Source organism: Dioscorea cayenensis, chromosome 20 (genome assembly GCF_009730915.1).
Source record: "Dioscorea cayenensis subsp. rotundata cultivar TDr96_F1 chromosome 20, TDr96_F1_v2_PseudoChromosome.rev07_lg8_w22 25.fasta, whole genome shotgun sequence".
Taxonomy (NCBI): Eukaryota; Viridiplantae; Streptophyta; class Magnoliopsida; order Dioscoreales; family Dioscoreaceae; genus Dioscorea; species Dioscorea cayenensis.
In genome coordinates this window covers 32,659,560-32,680,493 of record NC_052490.1, presented here as the reverse complement: position 1 = coordinate 32,680,493, position 20,934 = coordinate 32,659,560, and the positions used below count along the sequence as shown (strand labels likewise).

At 35.0% G+C, this 20,934-nt stretch overlaps 3 protein-coding genes and 1 non-coding gene across 5 annotated transcripts; 1 reads left to right on the top strand and 3 right to left on the bottom strand.

Annotated features, from left to right (window-relative positions):
* Positions 1–51: 51 nt before the first annotated feature.
* On the bottom strand, positions 52–4,822 carry LOC120251473 (transcription factor bHLH68-like). Its single transcript, XM_039259988.1, has 8 exons — positions 4,807–4,822; positions 1,742–1,912; positions 1,332–1,654; positions 1,157–1,246; positions 996–1,061; positions 778–843; positions 529–582; positions 52–339 (listed from the first exon to the last, which is right to left on the bottom strand). Exons 1-8 carry the CDS (start codon positions 4,820–4,822, stop codon positions 217–219), a joined length of 909 nt encoding a protein of 302 aa, XP_039115922.1. The 3' UTR covers positions 52–216.
* LOC120251137 (NADPH:adrenodoxin oxidoreductase, mitochondrial) lies at positions 4,770–9,095 on the top strand. Of its 2 annotated transcripts, none has more exons than XM_039259678.1 (13): positions 4,770–5,011; positions 5,098–5,203; positions 5,415–5,531; positions 5,623–5,676; positions 6,143–6,259; positions 6,634–6,743; positions 6,817–6,890; positions 7,274–7,335; positions 7,585–7,780; positions 7,937–8,000; positions 8,156–8,223; positions 8,337–8,482; positions 8,646–9,095. In XM_039259678.1, exons 2-13 carry the CDS (start codon positions 5,111–5,113, stop codon positions 8,871–8,873), a joined length of 1,329 nt encoding a protein of 442 aa, XP_039115612.1. In that variant the 5' UTR covers positions 4,770–5,011; positions 5,098–5,110; the 3' UTR covers positions 8,874–9,095. The 2 variants fall into 2 exon arrangements, with proteins under 2 accessions (XP_039115612.1, XP_039115613.1); XM_039259679.1 differs by having other exon boundaries at positions 4,770–5,020; positions 5,108–5,203.
* A 511-nt stretch (positions 9,096–9,606) lies between these two features.
* On the bottom strand, positions 9,607–13,737 carry LOC120251956 (peroxisome biogenesis protein 2). Its single transcript, XM_039260610.1, has 8 exons — positions 13,489–13,737; positions 13,312–13,425; positions 13,033–13,189; positions 12,247–12,383; positions 12,018–12,118; positions 11,552–11,669; positions 10,736–10,902; positions 9,607–10,094 (listed from the first exon to the last, which is right to left on the bottom strand). The coding sequence occupies exons 1-8, from the start codon at positions 13,636–13,638 to the stop codon at positions 9,977–9,979; spliced, it is 1,062 nt and encodes a 353-aa protein (XP_039116544.1). The 5' UTR covers positions 13,639–13,737; the 3' UTR covers positions 9,607–9,976.
* A 67-nt stretch (positions 13,738–13,804) lies between these two features.
* TRNAS-CGA lies at positions 13,805–13,886 on the bottom strand. The gene has a single exon. It is a non-coding gene; the product is annotated as a tRNA-Ser (tRNA).
* Between the last annotated feature and the right edge of the window lie 7,048 nt (positions 13,887–20,934).

The window sequence follows — 20,934 nt, the reverse complement described above, 5'->3', positions numbered from 1 at the left end:
AGAAAACAAGAGTAATCTTTAAAAAAAAAAAAATCATAAATGATATCCTTCCTTCCATTGATTAAACAGAATTGTACATTAGAAAGCATGACTATTTTGACGTTAAATTTCTATTAAACATTAAACAATATTAATAATCAGGGCCAATTAACAAAGGGAGCTAGCCAAATGAACATAATTAAAGATAATGATACACTTAACAATAGTGTTTAATTCTCAAGTACTTGATGGAGCCCAATAATCAGCTCCATTTTCACTCCCGTAGTGTAAAGTATAAGATATAGGAACAAGGCAAAGTCCTCTGCTCTTCAAGTCCTCCTTTGCCTCCCCATGAACTCCCTAAAATCACCAACCAAGTGATCAACAAATTAAAACAATATCAAATTAAACATTGGATGCTTCAAGTGCATGCAAAGCTGCAGATTCTGAAAGCCTGTAAAGTTCATTAGCTTTATTCCATTACTTCTTTAGTCATTCTTTTTTAACTAGTATAAATTATATATATATATATATAGAAGTTAAACTTACAGAATGATGCTTCATGTTTCCAGGGCCAGTGACCAAGTATGGGGAGCTTAAAGCCTGCATGAGAGAAGGCATTCAAAGTGTTTGTGTTAGAGATAGAGAGAGGGAGGGATCAGAAAGAAGCCATGCACACATGACTAGTCAGACATGCACTGCAAGTCTGCAACTGCTTTAATTGCATGCTCTGAAACTATCTGAGCTTCATTGGAGTGATAACTGTGGAAGGAGAAGGAGAAAGAGAAAGAGAAAGACCTCAATCTGGTTTTGGAGGAATCTAATGTAGCCAATAGCTTCTAAGAGTACAGATGCAGTGTCAGTCTGGAAAAAGGAATCCATGTCAGACCTTTATTTCAACACCAAAAGCAAAGATGATGCCTTCAAATATAATTATATAATGTATATATATATATATGTATACACAAAGGTGGTGGGGTATGTAAATTATACTAAAGAGTGAATAATTTCTATACTTTTCCAAATGGGGAAACTAGTTGATGTAGAGCAGTGATCCTATCTCCCAACTTCTCCTTCCTCACCTGTAACAATGAATCAGAAATCTTTATATATATATAATTACACAGACACACACACACATACATCACAAGTTCATGATATTAATCAAATTAAGTACCTTGAAAGTTGATTGTGCAGAGGAAGAGGAGGAGGAGGTTTCTGTTCTAGCTTTCTTGAAAGTTGCATTAGATGTTATGATGCTGTTGCACTTTAGGAGAAATTAATTAAAACTCATGAATAATCAGTTGATCAAAAGCTTATAATTATGTTTAGAATTATGAGCTCTATCTCACCTCAGATATTGAGTGGTCTAGTTTGTGAACCTTTATTTCTGCTGGCAAACTGTTTGAGAAGTCCAACATGGAACTGCTGCTGGGACTTGTAGCACAGGACTTTAGAGAAGGAGTAGATAAGATTGGACTAGTTGCTGTAGTGGTACTCCATGGAGTTCTGTGAAGTTCTTCATTTGCATGTAAGTGATAAGATAAGCCACTCAAGCCAGTCTCATGTGGGTTCATGAATGGTTGCCATATGAGTTGATTTTTCCAATTCTCCCTCATCTTAGTTTGGTAGCTTGTGAAGGTACACCTGTCCTCTTCTTCCAAAAGGCCCTCCGCTATATGTCCACCATGCAAAAACAAATTAATGTTAGTAAACACTTAGCAACAAGCAACAAGCAACAGGAGAGAGAGGGCATATATACAGTAAGAGTTGGCCCCATGAATCAGATAGCTCTTGACTCTCAAACCATGGGATGAAGGGAAGGAAACTATTTGATAGAGAAGTGGATGAAAGTGAAGAAGAAGAAGAAGAAGAAGAAGAAGCAGTAGAAGAAAAAGAAGGTAGAAGAGTTGAAGAGTGTTGAGAAGGTGGCCTTAAATTCTCCATGTTGAACCAGCTGCTCAGAGCTCTCTAGCTCCCATGCACCATATGCTGCAATGCAGATGAGGTGTGTTATTCACTTGTTTAGCCTTTGGTTGTTCTTCTCTCAAGTGATCAATCAGTGATCAATTAATGCTTTGCATTCTTGGCTTCTTTGGATATGAGCTTTTGGGAGAAGAAAGCACAGGGGCTGTTTGGAGTACCAGAATGATATTATGGGATGGGGTCTTTGGTTTTCCTTCCTTTGCACCACTTCATTTTCTTTATTGTGTACTCACTTTCTTTCTCTCCATGCTTTCTTCAGGAAAGAAAATCTCTTGCTTGCTTTATCTCAGAGTGGGGCAGAAAACAGCTTGTGGCACTGTTTTTCTGTTGAAAAAAAGAAGTATATTGATTAGGGTTAGGGTTAGGGTTAGGGTTAGGGTTAAAGGTTTATGAAAGGCTGTGTAAAAGACAAAGAAAAAAGTAGAATCATATTTGTTAGGTGAATAGAAGCTTGGGACCAACAAGCCTCTTTCCACTTTAGTCCTTGTGATACATATATTTGATGGCTTGATTGGGACTTCATGGATGCTCCTTTTAACCCTAAATAAAAAACAATTCATGCAAATTCATGAACCTATCTAGATTCAAACTATCTATATATATATATACATAGACACTCACTCCATAACTCATGATAATGTGCAAAGATCCACTTGAGGCATGCATGCATATATATATATATATATGAAGAAAAACCACAACAGTATATATGACATGTGTTACTGTACACTCAATAATAAGTTAAATAAGAAGGCATTAATTATTAACAAATGAATTCAGAAGTTGGAGAAGAAAACATGGGGATATATGGATTGCTCTTACAAAACCTTAGGGAGGGTTTTAGGGATTTTTGGGATAGGATGTAGTACATGCACTGCCTTGAAATCTTTGTCAGGGACTCTCACTTTTCCCTTTTTAATTGACAACTTTAACTTTTTAACTCCCCTCATGGTCAAGTTCTAGTCTTATTTGGCTTCTTCTAACTTTGTTATATTCCTCCTTTATCATTTTATAGTAGCACTTTAAACATGGTGACAAGAATCTTGCTTTCCTCTCTTCCTTTTTCCTCTCTATACTCCCTTAACCTCTAAGATTCAACAAGCTTTCAGATTAATTAAACATATCAGTCTTCATTTTTCATGAGGATATATCATATTTATATATATGTAAAGGTTCTTGGTAATAATGAACTCAAAGATACATATGTTAAAATCTAGCACTTGATATATAGATATATATATATATATATGTATAGAAGTACATACATACATACAAGTATATGTATAGTTTAAGTTGTTGCCACCTTTATTTAGTTTTAGCTTTTGCTTTCCCTGTATCTTTAACTCCTTTTCACTTTCTTTTACCTTGTACTTCTTCTCTATGCTTTAAGATTATTAAGCAGGCATGCAAGTGGTCACCCTTCCCTATGCATGATGTCTCCTTTCCTTTGTACAAGAAGCTTGAAACCAGGATACATTCATGGAAGGTGCTTCATGTTCTTCATTGGCTCAGAACTTGACATACCATAGAAAAAACCAAAGTTTTTATCCTTTACATATAAAAAGATAAGATTTATATATATGCCTAGGGATTCTTAACTTGTTCATTGAAACATGCAATGTAACTCATCAAGTGTTATGTCTCCATAGAAGCATGCTTTGTACTATCTAAGAGCATCTACATTGTTTCTAATGAAATAAGTGGGTATTTCAACTTTCAAGGATCTATAATAATACTCAAAACTTTCTCCAAAAGAAGAGCGTGATGTTCTCTTTTACCATTCCATGCATGCATGCTTGCCTCCCATGCATTGTTAATTGCTCTTTTGTGATCCCTAGGAATATATAACTATGTATATGCTACTACTTATCAAAGTAGCCCACTAAAAAGACATTCCTAAGGTCTATTACCTTAGCACCAGAGGAATAACCTTCTTAATGACAATCCTACCCAATTCACAATACTCTAGGCTTAATGAGTTTTTTTAATTTAATATAAGCTCTTTGTTTCATGAAAGCCCATAGTGATCTATATATTACAAGTTTTATAAAAAAAATACACAATGATTTAAACTCAAAGTCATTTATTTAAATGACTTAAGCCTTTGTGACTTGTACAACCTTTGTTGAGTAAATGAGATTTGAATATAGATACTTATACACATTAGAAAAGGATCAAGAGTACTCTTGTGTATGTATTTAGGTTAGAAAAAAAGTTATGACTTTGTATAAAGATAATTTATACATAAAGTAGCAATATGATGGAAACTGATTGACTTACGCGTTACCAAAATATGAACGTGGTACCTCTTCATTGTTTACAATGTCACATTAAGAAAAGAGAAAAAAAGTGATAACTTTGTATAAAGATATATATATATATATATATATATATATATAAGAGCCATAGGGCTGGAAGTTAATTGACTAAAGTGTTGCCAAACTAGTATTTGATACTCCTTCATTAGTCATATATATCATGACACATCACCTGAAAAAAAGGGGTTTTATTAAAGTGATCATAACTTTATATAAAGACAATTTATAAATAAATTAAATAGCTATCTAATATAGACTTAGAAAATATTTAAATTTTAAATTTTATTAGTATATATATCATGAAAGAACTATTTCCGAATCTAATAAAACATGAAAGAAAATTATTATCAAGTTAATTATTAATTTCAAATGAAAATTTTACTTTAATATCATCTAATTCAAGTATGATGCTCTATGGGCCGAAAAAATTGGGCCCAACGGGCTAATACGAATTTCGGATGTTATTCGGATCTGGAAAAAGGATCCGACCCGAATCGCGTCTTCGTCTCCGCAAACACCAAACCGGAATCCGCTGCCATTCGCGGCCTCCGAGTTCGTCGTCTTTTCTAGTTTTCCACCATTAATCGCACTAGAAAACGCTAAAAATGTTCCCATTTTTTCATCGGGGGAGGAGTTTGATTGCGAGGAGCTTTTCCTCTCTGCGCTCCGATCAGTTCAATGTATGCGTCGTCGGTAGTGGTCCTGCTGGCTTCTACACTGCCGAGAAGGTATTCACTGTAGTTTTTAATTGAAGCTTTTCTATGAAAATGTGTTTTTTATGATGGTTTTTGTTTTTGGATGGTGATTATTGTAGATGTTGAAAGGGCATGAAAGCGGCGAAGGTTGACATCATTGATAGGCTACCGACGCCATTCGGATTGGTTCGCTCTGGTGTTGCGCCAGATCATCCTGAGACGAAGGTGGGAATGAAGAGTGCTTTTGATCTGTGTTTTTTTTTTTTTAAACCTCTTCTCTTATTACCCTCTTGAAAAGCTTGAAATTTCTTGTTATTCTTTGTTTTTTCTCGGAATTACAAGTGAACAGCTGAGAAAGTTTGAATTTTTTGAGGGGTAATAAGTAAAAAATTTCGTTTTTGAATTGGGCTTAGTTGTGTCAGAAACATGGCGGCAGATAGTGGTGAACCAGTTCTCTCGGGTGGCGGGGAACGAAAGGTGCTCGTTCTTTGGGAATGTGTCGCTTGGAAGTCATGGTGTTTCTCTGTCGGAGCTTCGTCAGCTGTATGATGTGGTTGGATTTGCAATCCTTCTTTTTTTGGGTTGTGATTGCTTGCATGCTACCTGTTTGATTTTATGCCTTACTGGCATGTGTTGATGGACAGGTTGTGCTTGCTTATGGTGCAGAAAGTGACAGATCTCTTGGTGTACCTGGGGAAGTATGCACTACTTGCACCTACTTACAAGTTATTGATTTGGTTTTTTCTTGTTTGAGGTTGTTAGGAATTAGGAATTATAGAAAGTTGCTGTTTTACAATGTAGCTCTATGATTAATAGTTGATGGTTATTCAGATTGCATTTCCAAGACTTGCAAAAGATATATGGGATTGTGTTGGGGAACAGGGAATGGTCCAATTAGACAACAAAAGAACTTTTTGCTAAAGGGGTAAATGGCAGTAATCTGAAATATATTATGCTGGAAAGTAATGTTTCCACATGTTTTTGTCATGCGGGCAGAATTTAGGACTCTGTTTTGTGTGGTGAGGGCAAGTAATATAGTTTTCCAATCTTTGTATTGTTTAATTAGTCGCGAAGAATGGACCATTCTTTGTGTTATCATATGTGATCTTTAACAAAAGAGTGCACTCTCTCTTTTTTTTTGACATTTTTTTTCTTGGATTTTAGGATCTGGGAGGAGTATACTCTGCTAGAGAGTTTGTCTGGTGGTATAATGGACACCCTGATTGCAAAGCAATGCCTATTGATTTGAAAAGCACCGATGCTGCTGTAGTTCTTGGCCAGGTATCTTCATAAGATCTGTTTGGGACGATTGATTACATTATTTTTCCTTTACAGTTGGAAATGGCTAAATTGAGCGTTGAGGATTATTTTGTATATTAATTAGGTGGCCTATAATTATTATGAACTCAACACTTGGCTTTCTGCAAACAGAATCTATTTAGATCAGCTGCTAAAACTAGGTTCTCATTAGTAACTACTTGTTATTATGTCCGAACAATTAAATATTTACACAGCTTCTCTTCTCTTCATCTTGACAACCCTCCATCCTTCATGTTTCTAGCATTTTTTCCTTTCTGTTTAGTGAAAGAAAAAGGGCACCATTGATAATATTTCAGAAAGCAGCCTATTCTAATAGTTGTTATGCTCACTTTTAGGGCAATGTGGCTCTTGATGTTGCTCGAATTCTTCTACGGCCCACAGCTGAATTAGCTGCAACAGATATCGCTGACCATGCCCTTGCTGCTCTCCAGGAGAGCACTATAAGGTTTCCTTGACACCAATAACTATTGCTAAAAAAGTACTAAATGTTTCTGTAATGCTATTCTTTATTTTTGCAGGAAAGTATACTTGGTTGGAAGACGTGGTCCAGCACAGGCAGCTTGCACTGCAAAGGAACTTCGTGAAATTCTTGGTACAATTCTATGCATACATACTGTTCTACAAAGTGAACTTGACTTTTACCTAGACAGTTATGCACTCTAAAAACAAACCTGAAGATTTGGCATGGCCCCCCTGGGGAAAGCCTGCTTGAGCATAAATTGATAAATAGCTTCTTCTCTCGAATTCTCGGAACCTTCAGATCTTCTGAAAGTTGAAGTATGTTGTAGATTTCACTTTTAAGAAACTATGCTAGAGAAGCAGGCCACTTACCCATTTTGACTTCGAAGACCTATTGTACAACTATACAGGCACCAAACTTATTTGACTGTAAATACTAGCATAGATTGAGATTGCATGGAGTTCTTTCGTCTGCTTGTGTTCCATCTTCTTGACAATTTGGGAAATGTTTTGCAGGTATAAAAGATCTGTATGTTCACATTCAAGAATCCGACTTAGTTAAATCACAGACAGATGAGGTAATTATTTACTACCGTACACAATAGTGTAATGCATTGCAATTTTGAAACTTTTTCATTCATCTGTTGTTCTGATATTAAATGAGAAATGTTTCCAGATGTAAGACGCTTTGCCTTGAAAATTAAATATTCTATGTTTACCACAATTTGTATTACTGTTAGGATTGAATATGCATTATTTGTGTGCATGTAAACACTCTTAATTTACTGGAAACTCAAAATTTGAGACCTTGTTTGTGTTGATTGTAGATGGAATTAGAGAATAGTAGAATCCGAAAAAGAGTTTTCGAGTTGTTTGCAAAAAGAGCTGCTTCTCACAGGTCTAATGCCATCAAGGGCCAGCGTGAACTGCACTTTATATTCTTCAGGAAGCCGGATAGGTTCTTACCTTCAGATAGTGGCTTGCACGTCAGTGGTGTACGCTTGGAGAAGACAAGTTTGAAAGGTAAGATTTACCCCAAAATATGTCAGAATTCTAATAATTTTACTTAAGTTTGGGTTATTTACTATCCATCAACTTCTCTTAGAATATTTTGTTGGCTTAAGCTGTAATTTTCTTCTGATCAATGAGTCTCTAAAATGGAATTATGTAATGATGTAGAAAATGGCGAATCTGGCAGACAGGTGGCTGTTGGCACAGGCCAGTTTGATGACCTCAAGTGCGGGTAAATTATTTTCAGAAATTAAGAATGTAAATCTTAGGAGATTTTAATGTTAAAAAGCAACCTTCTGATGCTAGACATATTACGACAACTTAACAACTCGAAATTTCTCCTTGTGACATAGTTTAACTAAGTTGTATTTCATTTTGCATGTCTAGGATGGTGCTGAAAAGCATAGGTTACAAATCTGTTCCAGTGGATGGATTACCTTTCGACATGCATCAAGGTACGTCATAACTAAGCACAAATGAAAGAGCATTGAATATCTCTTCAAAATCTACATTATCATATGGAATGCATTTGAATCTTGATTTTGTTTTCTCCAACACCCACCCTCAGGTATAGTTCCAAATATCAGAGGCAGGGTGGTCAATGGAGCTCCACCGGAGCATGCAGCCGTGGAGCATGGTTTGTATGTGGTCGGATGGCTCAAAAGAGGACCTACAGGAATCATTGCCACCAACCTTTATTGTGCTGAAGAAACTGTACGTACTTATACAAAAAAAGAAATAAATTTACTACTAATCAGAAGTTTAGACCATTTTTAGTACCAGATACATGCTGTGACTTCACTAAATTTTCCGTCTTTCCTGTTTTTTCATCTATGTATGTTTTTTTGGCATTGAATTCTGTCTGCTGTATTTGCAGGTAGAGAGCATCTTGGAAGATGAAAAGAAAGGATTATTGATATCTGATTCACAGAAGTTAGGAAGACAAGGGCTTCTCCAAATACTAGAAAATAAAGGTGTAAACTATGTGCCTTTTAGTGGCTGGCAAAAGATAGATTCTGAGGAGAAGTTGAGAGGTCAATTGAAAGGTAAACCCAGAGACAAAATCACTGATTGGGAGGAGTTGCTTAGAGTTGCCAATGCATGAAAGTTAATTATTTGTGAGAAATGTGCAAATTCTATTGCTTAAAAGTTATCTCAGATCATTCCTGTAATAAAATGCTCTGGAGAGTCATTCCCATTTTAAGTCTGCTTTGCAGCACACTAAAATAGATCGAATGTTTGTTTACAAAGGAAAAGTTAAAGTGCACTCTTGGTAGGTTTTGCACGCCTCATTGTAACTTGAATTCACTTCGGAGTAATAAAAGATTTCACTTTGAAGAAAGTTCTTGTATTCCTTTTGCAGAAAGTAAATAATAGTTTCTGATACATGCTTGATCAAATACCCCTATGAAACATTGCTGTAGTTAAAATTCAATTTTTAAAATTTCAAATCAAAAGCCTCCTTGTTATTTATATCTAAGAAAACAATTATTATTTATATAAAAACATGGGGGAAAATGAATTTTTGTATGAGCATTATAATAATAATTACTTGTTCTTATAAGGTTATACAACTACAAGCAAAACAAACCGTCATTTTTCTCAGCTTTTATTGGAGTGCTGCTCATTTCACACAATATATAATTTCAAATAAAAATGATTTTCATGGATACAAAAGCAATATAATTTCAGTCTTGTTAGTCTATCTTAACTTTCATATAATGAGCGGCGGAAAGCTAATTCAAGGCAGTATATACAAACTCTAGACAAAGACAACAAAACCATCTCACAGATTACAGCAACAAAGAGCAATAGCAAAACACTTCAAACCATAATGAACAGTAAATTCATCATTAACTCACCAAATATGATCATACTTACCAACCTACATTCACCGGCTGGTAATAAGCATAATATCAAATTATCTGCCACATAGTAGCACCCACACAACAGATTGTTCAAACAAAGTAGTATACCAAACTATACTAAAAATTATGCCCAACAAAGGACTGAAATGGAATGGAAAGAATAAAGATTATACATCCATAATAAACTCGGCTGTTTTCTGAACCAAACGGTTTCAAAGAATAAGCATCTACACGAGTATCCCTACCTGAAATTTTGTGATGTTCTGTTGAGTGCGTGGGTCTCTAGCAATTAAATACACTACATGTTATTGAACTTCTCCCATTCCATTGATTCACAGAACTACTTCTGATTATTGGTCAGTCCATGTCGTTGAATGGCACCAACTGTCTCATTACACCGTGCGCACCTATATGAGTTAGCTGCAGTGGCACGAGTGCTAATGCAGTAATAACAGTACCTGTTTAGGAGAAATACATGTTACTTCATTGCTTTGAACGAGATCAAGTAAATAGCCTTGTGTGAAATAATGATACTTTCTTGTTGTCCAAAACAGATGAATTCACAGATTACTTACGTGAAAGGTTCAAATCATATTCAATGGCAGCATTTCTTAGATAGGACACTATATGCATTTTCAACAAGGCATAGACTCGATTGAAGGTAAGGCTGGCATGCATGCAAGTGGCAGATGTATGTGTAAGCTTGGTGTTGGTGAGAAGTTACCAAAAACAAAACAGGCTAGCTTTCTCGAAGAGTAGATATTAGAATAAAATAATGATAATATAACACTCAACACCATAACTAATCCTTATGGTCCATGATAAGTTTTTGTGATTATTAATCAGTGAAACTAATATAAATGCGAGCTTAATTGCTGAGGTAGCCATCACAAGTCACAACCAACGGGGTAAGCTAATGGGCCTTGTCGATTTACATCACAGTTAAATTAATCTCTTGGATGATCAAATTGACAGTTGGCTTTTGAGTCTTGAGATGGATTGTAAGGAGTTGGAAGATAAATGATTAATCAGAGTGGCAATGTCATGCCAGTTTCCTTTCTTTATAAGGCAGAACTGATACATATACAAATATTCATACCTGTGTTGACAGGGAAGTGCAACAAATGGAGTACTGGGACTTTTTAGGCATATGGGGCACATCTCATCATCATTAGAAGATCCAGGAGTCTTTTCTTTAGAGAATGGGAGAAGAAGTTTTTTTATAGAGGATGACTTGAGGAGTGGAAGAAGCAAAAGCAACATTTCCTGCCGATTACATAGAAAAAAGTGAGACTCAGGATACTGAGATGTTTCATATGGAACACAAATACTTGGTCAAACTACACAAAATGACAATGTATACACAACTGAAAGGTCATAACTAATTGCAAATATGGTAAACTCCTATGTCTTGATGCCTTTTATGTTTCCCAGAATTAATATATATGTAATGTAACTAGAGAATTAGTTATGTTGACCTAGTTTCTAATCATTCCAAAGGATGTCTATGTAAAGCTAAGTCTGTGTCATTGAACTAAAATGGATAGACAAAGCAATATGTTTAGTTAAACTTAAAACAGCCAAGAAACACACCCAATCTTCAAGAAGAAGCACATGAGGAAGGAAAGGGAGAAAATAAAGGAATCAAACTTAAAAAGCATACAAGAAATTTAAGAATAACTCCTAGAAAACTCCAATCCGACAATGACTAAAAAAGTTAGAAGCCAATTAAGCACAATCTAGACCAAGTTCCTTCAGAAGATCATTGTTAAAGTAAGCATAGCTTAAAATAGAAAAAGCATTTTCTATGACTGAAGCAATCACAATCATCCAACAACTAATATCCCTACAATTAGAGAAGAACCCCAGGGACTCTTAGAAAAAATAGAACCAAAGTATTAGAAGATGCACTTACAGAGAATTCATTCAAAACTAACTGCCGATTCATGTACTCAAAGCTTACAGATCGATTCATATTGGGGCTTCCATATACAAGCCTTGCTTGAAGCACTCTCTCAATAATTGTCCTATACCTGCATTACGCACAAGCAATGAGAAAAGATAAAAAATGAGAAATTTTTATAACCGCACATATATGCACAGAGTCTCAGGGAAATATTACAAATTTTACAAATTTGAACAGAAAGCAACCAAGGAACTTACTATTGAAGGCATCAAACAAAGGCAAGACCATCTAAAGCAATATAATCTATGATACTCACACTTCCCACCAGCATTTTGATTTATGTGTTAAGAAAGAAATACACCAGGAAATATAAAAAATTTTGATTCAATTGGAACATTAATACTCTAGATTTAAAAGAGTGGGACAAATTTGAAAAAAGTCTGATGTGTGGGCAGAAAATGATGAAAGAACCTACCTTCCATTATATAGAAATAACAACAGGTTGCTAAAAGATGCAGCTTTATAAATGCCTTCCACATGTTGCATTAGAATCCACAAGTACCGTGCAAATGATCTCTAGAACACAACAAGACAAATCAGACAAAAGATCTAAAGTTTAAATAAAAAAGGAGAAAGTATAATTATAGAGGAGTGCAAAAGATAAAAAAATGACGAACTAATTTCAAACAGAAGAACAATTTGACCTGTTCAGTATCACCCCATCTACGGAAAGCAGAAAAAGCTTGCAAGCGTGCCCATAGATACTGACCACCAACCGTACCAAGACAATACCAGATTTTTTGAGAAACTGAAAGCCCCTGACCTTCTACACCGGTTCTTACTAGACAAGAGTTAAAGGTAAAGTGAGCAATCAAGAAGAATAAGAATATTTTTCTCCATTCATGAATAATCAAAAGCGAACAGAAACTGTACTCATTTTACCGTGACATGATAAGCACAAATGACAAGCATACAGGAAACATATTGGTGAGATGTTCAAATAAGAATATCTCTTAAAGTATCAACAGCAATTATTTGTGATTAGCAGCACAACAACATTATTGAGTTTTAGAAAGTAATTGTCTAAGGATGACAAGTGCATAATCTTGGGTTTTTAAATTTCTTTCATCTTGCAGAATCAACAAAGCAGGTATCAGTACCAATCTCCAGGCTAAACAAAAGCTTAGCAAATTTAAATGTCTCAGTACCAACATGAAACTTAAGTAAAACAATAAGCAAGCTGGATTTTCAAAACAAGTCTCTTCACTATTCCAATAGGAAACCAATCAAACGAAGCTCCACATAGCAAAGGATTACTAAGCAACAACTTTGACAATTTAAAAAACATTAAAATGAAGCAAAAAACTAAATAACCTACCAGCGCCACTAGCATGATTCAACACAGAACCATTAACAAGGCAAAAACTAGAGATACGAAAATCACAAGTATAGATAACTAAATCAAACTAGAAGAGAGAAAAGCAAGAAACCTTCTTTCCCTCTGGTTACCATGGCGCGCTCATCCCTGTACCTCAAATTCATAAGAGCATTCCCAGGCGTGGGCTTATCCACCCAAATAGAGAACCTCCAAATCAGGAAATCAAGGAAAGCATCAAGCTCTGCCTCGTATTGAAACAAGAACCCTGGCTAATTCCCAACACAACACAAGTAAACACCACGCAAGAAAAAAACCAATTTGTTTAGAAAAAAATTTAAAAAAAAAAAAAAAACAAAAAAAACAAAAAAAGAAAGAAAGAATCAGGATGGACCTTCATCACTGAAAAGACCTTGACGAGCTGCTCTTTCAACATGGCCGCCATCTCCACATCAAGCCTCGCCGCGTCGAACTGGTTCACCCTCGATATCGAGATCGGTATTGCTGTCTACAGGGCGAAAAGAATCAGGAGATGAAGGATTGAAACCCTAAAAGCAAACATCGAAGGTACCTGAAAGGAGGAGGAGGAGGACGACGACGACGACGACGACGAAGAGGAGTTCCATCGGGGAAGAAGAGCACGATGGGCATCGATCCAAGCATGCTCTGGAGGGACGTTGGGCGTGGAAGGAGAAGACGAAGCTAGGGTTTCATTGGCCATGATGCTTCGTTCCCCGTCGTGTTAATGGGGTGTGTTTTGCGTTCTGAAATAGCGTCTTGTGCTTTGATTCTGAGGATTTTTTTGGTCAATTTCTCTTCAGGATGAAGATGATAAATTGATAATAATAACAAAATAGAAAAAAACTGAAAAGAAAAAGAAAAAATTGCGTCGACAGCAGGATTCGAACCTGCGCAGGCAGAGCCCAACAGATTTCGAGTCTGTCTCCTTAACCACTCGGACATATCGACAGCACTTTATTTAGTCTCTGTATGAGTATAAATTATTATATAAAAGTTTCCCCATAAACTCCCATTTCTCAAAAATTTACGAAGGAATAAGAAGCAATGTCACGTAATGCTTCATTCAATTGAAAAATTCTTATAAATTTCAAAGCTAAATAATATCATAAAAGAAATGTTATATTTTTATAATCTCAAAGTGAGCAATAAAAATATAATTGCCCACTTCTTAATATTTTAAAATTTTTTGTTTGTTTTAAAATATTGATAGTAAAGAATAAAAACCGTTGTTTTATTAATGGGAAAATTACTGTTTACCCCTCGATAATTTCAAAACTTCCCAAACAGCTCCTGTGAGTTTTGCATACCTCAGACAACCCTTCCTTTATTGTTTCACTTCCTTTTTACCCTGCATTATGAAATTCCATCATCGCTCTTAAACCTTTTTACATACATTTTTCATTCTTTTCGATTCCTTTGCATGTACTCATTTCTTAAACGTAGAGCTCATTTTTTTAAAAACATAGAACTCATTTCTTAAACAGAGAGTTCATTTCTTAAATGTAAACCTCATTTCTTAAACAGTAAAAACTCATTTCTTAAATGAAAACCCTCATTTTTTTAAACATAAAACTCATTTTTTTAAACAAAAAAACATTAATATTTAAACGAAAAACAAATATTTACATGATAAATTAATCCTCGGATATAAAACCAATTAATCTTGGCCACTCATGACATATTTAAATAGAAACAACGATATTTAAGCACTTTTTTTAAACGTAAACGCAATACATTAAAACGTAAAACATCGATAGTTAAACAAAAGACAAACAAGCATATAAACAGAGAACTCATTTCTTAAACAGAGAGCTTATTTTTTTAAACAAAGACCCTCATTTTTTTAAACAGAAACCCTCATTGAGTAGGGACATCGAGTATCTCATCGTCACGATCTCGCGCGAACGCTGAGTCCCGAGCTCCGGATCCCGGGCGAGCGATCTCGGCAGGTACGCCATGTGTGGGGTCTTAAAGGAGAAATCTTTATCAGGCGCTGGGCTATCCCGGCTGGCGACGCTCCCTCGGCTCGGAGTGGTGAGGTCTTCGTGGCGACGCTTCGGATAAGACGGGTCGAACTCGAACTGAACCATTCTCAATCGCGGAGACCGCAACATGAATAGCAATAGGGTTAGGGGTTAGGGATCATTCCCGGGGTTTCGATCCATGGCGCCTAAGTCGGTGACGGAACGGGAGGGAGGAAGCGGTGCCGATGAGGGTTCGATCTCGCCCGCTTCGCCTTCATCTTCATCGCCTTCCCCGCTCGTCGACCCTCATCTCTTTTCATCTTCTTCGCCGCCGACCCTGGGAAGACCGCGATGCTCCCTCGTCGTCGAGCCGAAGGCATCGAAAGGTTGCACTCGTACATATTTAAATAGAAACAACGATATTTAAGCACTTTTTTAAACGTAAACGCAATATATTAAACAGAAACATCGATAGTTAAACAAAGACAAACAAGCATATAAACAGAGAACTCATTTCTTAAACAGAGAACTCATTTCTTAAACAGAGAACTCATTTCTTAAACGAGAGCTTATTTTTTTAAACGAGACCCTCACTGAGTAAGGACATCGAGTATCTCATCGTCACGATCTCGCGAACGCTGAGTGCCGAGCTCCGGATCCCGGGCGAGCGATCTCGGGCTAGGGCCCCGCTCATGCGGGGTCTTAAAGGAGAAATCTTTATCGGCGCTGGCGATCCGGCTGGCGACGCTCCCTCGGCGGTCGGAGTGGTGAGGTCTTCTGGCGACGCTCGGACAAGACTGGGTCGAACTCGAACGGAACCATTCTCGATCGCGGAGACCGCAACATGGATAGCGAATAGGGTTAGGGTTAGGGATCATTCCCGGGTTTGGATCCATGGTGCCTAAGTCGCTGACAGTGAACGGAGGGAGGAAGTGGCGCCCGATGAGGGTCTCGATCTCGCCGCCTTCGTCTTCATCGCCTTCCCCGCCGTCGACCCTCATCTCTTTCATCTTCTTCGCCGTCGACCTCGGGAAGACCGCATGCTCCTCGTCGTCGAGCGAAGGCATCGAAAGGTCAGACCTTTTTCTCTCGAACATGAAATCTCATTTTTCATGCAACGTGATCGTGATTATGCGCCGCATGCTTTGTCCTCACTCGCCCAAATCCAATCTGCAATAAAAGAGATTTTTGAGGGTGATAAATACACCACAAAAAAACTCATTTCTTAAACAGAGACCTCATTTTTTTAAACAAAACCCTCATTTCTTAAACGAAAACTCATTTCTTAAACGAAAAACTCATTTCTTAAACAGAGACCTCATTTTTTTAAATGTAAAACCTCTTTTCTTAAACAGAAAACTCATTTCTTAAAACGAAAAACTCAATTTTTTTAAACAAAAACTCATTTTTTTAAATAGAAAACTCATTTTTTTAAACAAGAAACTCATTTTTTTAAAATGTAACCTCATACCTCATATTTTAAATAGAAGCTTCATTTTTCAAATAGAAACTCATCGTACTCCAAAGGGCATTATAGTCAAACCCCTCTACACTTGCCATAACTTCCCACGCAAGGGACAATTTCATCCAAAAAAATTCCAAATTAACTCTATCAATCACTATTAGATGTCTGGGGGTTTAAAAAAATCATCAGATTCAAAAGGAAGGGGCTTTTTGAGTCAGCAAAAACTAATCGGGTGTTTTTTTGAATATTGCAAACTTACAAGGTGTTTTTGGCAATTTCCACTTTATTAATTTGTTGGTCCTCTTCTTAATATGTTTGTGACTAATATACCATGCAAAACATTAAAAATAAAAATAATGGTTGTAAACTCTTTCATAAACAAAATAACAATTCTAATATTATTAAAACCCCACATATCTTCATTAGAACACTCGCAAATAAATATATACAGCTATAATAACAAGCATCTAATTTAAATTCCATATATGTTTCATTAATATTACAAATAAAACTTAATTTTTCTATTCCACTCCAGATAAACTGTATTGTTCATGACCATATCTACAAATTGGACAAGTAGTCTTATCTAGATCGAAACCAGCAAAAAAATACAATCTTCATGAAAACAATGTGAACAAGGTAACCGTTGAATTTTCGAACCAACAACGAACTCATCCATGCAAATCATGCATTGATATTCAATATTAGTTTCAACCGTGCACACCTCCGATCGACACCAAACTCTCCAAAAACTCCGGCGGTGCAGGCCGGAGAACAACATGTGCTTGTTCGACATCAAAGGACTCATTTAAAACCCTTTCATACTCATCATCATCATCAATATCATCAATGTGATAGACAATATATATGATGATACAAAATAATATCTAACTCGAGACAAATATTCTTAACATGATTATATGTACCATTTCGCGGACGTGTATGTCCCAACATGGCATAACCAATTTGTCTGATCATGTTACGGCCGAAATTGGAGGGAATGGTAGACCAGAGTTCGGTTCCGGTCATCATGTTTAGTAGTGTATACATGGCACATGGTCTGTTTGCAAATAAATCAAGATTTTTAGCCAGGTATCCACTTGGACCCAAAGTCACGGAAGTTGAAAATCCTAACCCGTAACGGGCCCTGTCATGAATATATTCAGTCAAGTATTGATATTTGAGAAGAAGAAGAGGTGTTTGTTTGGTGCCGGAGGTGGTGGTTGGAGGTGGTGGTGGTGGTGGTGGTGATATCACCAGTTGATCCGGAGGATGGTTGGAGACGGTAGCACCAGTATGTATCGATATCGCTGGCCATTGTTGGTTAAGTGAGTAATAGAGTGGTAATTTATAGTTTTAATGATGTGGAATTGAGTCCTAGTGAGATTAGGAATATTAGATGAATTAGGATTGATTATGTGTAGGATTAAATTTGTTCTTGACTTGAAAGAAAAAATATTTAAATAACTAGGGTGTACGTATGATGATATTGAAGGTTTTTCAAAAATTTTAGATTGTTTAGGATTGAAAAAATATTTTGAATTTTAAAATAAAATTAAATAACTAAGGTTTATTTAAATCTCTTAAGTTTGGCATAATTTTGAAGTGGGATAAGATTTTTTTTTTATTATTATTATTTACAAATAGATGACAAGTGTCTCATATTTAAAAAAAGTCATAACGTGCAGAGAGGTGGAGCGTATCACGAAGCTTAACATTACATGTGCCTTCAGTTTGCGTAAGTTATGAGGGTTGATTTTGGTTCCTCTCTAAAATGAACACATTAGTAAAACTTGATATTAACATAACAAGAAGTTGTTGGTATTAAGTCAAAATTTTAATTATTTTTTATTTATTTATCATTTAACAAATTTATTTTTTTACTCTTTATTCGATTTATCAGGGTTTTACTTAATAGCTTCTTCTTTCAATAGTCCAACTCCATGTTTGTGATGAAAAATCTGTCGGCGAGGAGATAGATTAAAAAAAAAAATTTTGAAATAATATAACTATATCATAAAGTAATTTTGTAAATTTATATAATTCAAATCATATCCTATCATCATTATTATGATATACATTTTAAACATAAAATAGGATAATAAAATGCTATTTGATGGCTTCTCTAGTGTACATCAAATTAATGCAAAGATAAGATATGAATTTGTCTTACCCATATTTTTTGTTACTTCTATCCAGTCCTCATGTCCTATCCGCTCTTTATCATATCTTATCTATTAAATGGTCTTAATTGTTGCTTAGCTGACATTGTATTTTTTTATTAAAAAAAAAATGATTTATCCACTCCATCAAATATATATGTATATTTATATTGGTTTTGTTTTGGTTTGGTTATTTTTTTTTCTTGAATTAATATTCTATTGATTATTCTTCTTTCTCATATACTTTATTTTAAATTAATAGGATTTTATTTTAAATTTCAAATTTATAAATTTTTTTAATTAAAAACAAAATCTTATAATACATCATCTGCTGTTACATTTAACCAAACAACGGATTTGACTGTACTATATTTTGAAATCCATTTATTTTAAATTACATCATATGTTGTTGTATTTACAGTTACATTCAACCAAACATTAACTTAGTTTTCAATTTGACTCCCATATAAATTAATAACCATATAATTGTTCACCATATCTACAAATTGGACATGTAGCTTTATCTTGAAACCAACAAAAAATACAATTTTCATGAAAAGAATGAGAGCATGGCAAACGCTGTATCTTTGCACCTACAATGAACTCTTCCATACAAATCACGCATTGATATCCAATATTAGTTTCATCCGAACACACCTCCGACACCAAACTCCCCAAAAGCTCCGGTGGTGCAGGCCTAAGAATAACATGCTCTTGTTCAACATCAAAAGACTCATTTATAAATATTTCTTCATACTCATCATCATCATCATCATCATCATCATCATCATCATCACTGTCTTCACGTTCATCAACTCTGTGGCCATATTCATCATGATCAATATGATCCACAATACGGTTTTGTATAATAATATCCAACTCAAGACAAATAATATTCTCCGAACGGTATATATCTCGCTGCAGGATCTCATGAGCAACTTGATTCACCAAATTGTAACACCAATCCAAAGGCACAATCAAAGGAAAGAAGGGATCAGATTCAATTATCATATTTTGTATTGTTTCCATGGCTGATGATATGTTTGCAAATAAGAGAAGATCATAAGCACAATATCCATGTGAGCTCACAGTCATGGGATCGGAAATCCAAAACCCTGAACTTATAGGATGGTAATAATAATTTTCGATTTCGTATTCATATCTGATAATAAGAAAAGGAGTAATTATTTGTCCAGTGCCGATGTTGTTGAATAATGTAGATGGTGGTGACCACCTTGATGATCCGTAGGATGACCGGAGACTGTACCTATAAACTGTTTCAATATGATCACCGTTACTCATTGTTTGTTAAGTTCAGTGAGAAAGCCCTAATTACAATAGCTAATAGATCAGTGATTTATAGTTTATAGTTTGATGATAGTTATATATATATATATATATATATATATATATATATGGAGTTGAGTTCTAGTGAGATTACAAATATTAGATGGAAGTAGAATTGATGATATGGAGTACTAATTAGTTCTAGTTATTATTATTATTATTATTATTATTATTTTTATTAATAGTTGTAGTTATTTTAAAATTTAAAATTTGGTAGATGGGACACTGAAAGAATTAGATTATTTTAGAGAAAAAACCATTAAATATCAAAAATCACTTCATTAAAATAAATTTATTATAATTAAAATTTATTATATATTTTATAAAAACTAAAAACCATAAAAAAATAATATTAATTCTATAATTTTGCAAGTGAACAGTAAATTAATACATGATTTATAAGGACATTCTTTTATTTTTTATTTTTTGTATATTTTTAAAAATATTGATAATCTAAGGACAAAAACACTTGTTCATTAATTTAATGGTCCCTCTTCTTAATATATAAAAGAGTTTTGTGTTTCTCCATACAGGACAATAAAACAAAATAATTTAAAACTTCATCATAAATAAAATAACAATTCTAACATTATGATATTTTATAATATATATATATATCATAACATAATCCACGCGCGCACTTACAATTGGACCACTTACTATATAGGTTTGAAGGCAACATGTAATTTTTTTTAATAAAAATAAATATATCACTAATTTATAGAGAGCAACTTAAAATCTCACATGAAAGTTCTTAGAAGTGAACCACTTCCATCAGGACCATCACTGCGAGCTCACATCCGGAACCAAACACCCATTTAATTATCCAAAGAAGGAATGGCACCAAGTCACCACATTCTTTTTGTACTACTTTATCAATAACTTCATTATCATATCATAATATATATACATGTTTGCTTGAATGTCATGCCTATTGCCTATCATATTTAAATGATGGAAAACCGTACATAGTTTGAAGCAAAATTAAGTACATGAGGACAATCATAGCTAAGTTCCATATATAAAATGATAATGATGGATGTTCGCTTGCTTTGGAT

What these genes read in the sequence shown, in the direction of transcription:
- LOC120251473 (XM_039259988.1), bottom strand. An exon ending in TCCTCCAAAACCAGATTGAG is followed by an intron (nt 583 to 777) that starts GTCTTTCTCTTT and finishes TCTCTCATGCAG; the next exon opens with GCTTTAAGCTCCCCATACTT. An exon ending in GAAACATGAAGCATCATTCT is followed by an intron (nt 340 to 528) that starts GTAAGTTTAACT and finishes TGGTGATTTTAG; the next exon opens with GGAGTTCATGGGGAGGCAAA.
- LOC120251137 (XM_039259679.1), top strand. Translation starts at nt 4,889, where the DNA reads ATGTTCCCATTTTTTCATCGGGGGAGGAGTTTGATTGCGAGGAGCTTT. An exon ending in CTCCAGGAGAGCACTATAAG is followed by an intron (nt 6,744 to 6,816) that starts GTTTCCTTGACA and finishes TTATTTTTGCAG; the next exon opens with GAAAGTATACTTGGTTGGAA. An exon ending in TTAAATCACAGACAGATGAG is followed by an intron (nt 7,336 to 7,584) that starts GTAATTATTTAC and finishes TGTTGATTGTAG; the next exon opens with ATGGAATTAGAGAATAGTAG.
- LOC120251956 (XM_039260610.1), bottom strand. Translation starts at nt 13,638, where the DNA reads ATGGCCAATGAAACCCTAGCTTCGTCTTCTCCTTCCACGCCCAACGTC. An exon ending in CCTCCTCCTCCTCCTTTCAG is followed by an intron (nt 13,426 to 13,488) that starts GTACCTTCGATG and finishes TTCGCCCTGTAG; the next exon opens with ACAGCAATACCGATCTCGAT. An exon ending in GCACTTCCCTGTCAACACAG is followed by an intron (nt 10,095 to 10,735) that starts GTATGAATATTT and finishes TCTCCTAAACAG; the next exon opens with GTACTGTTATTACTGCATTA.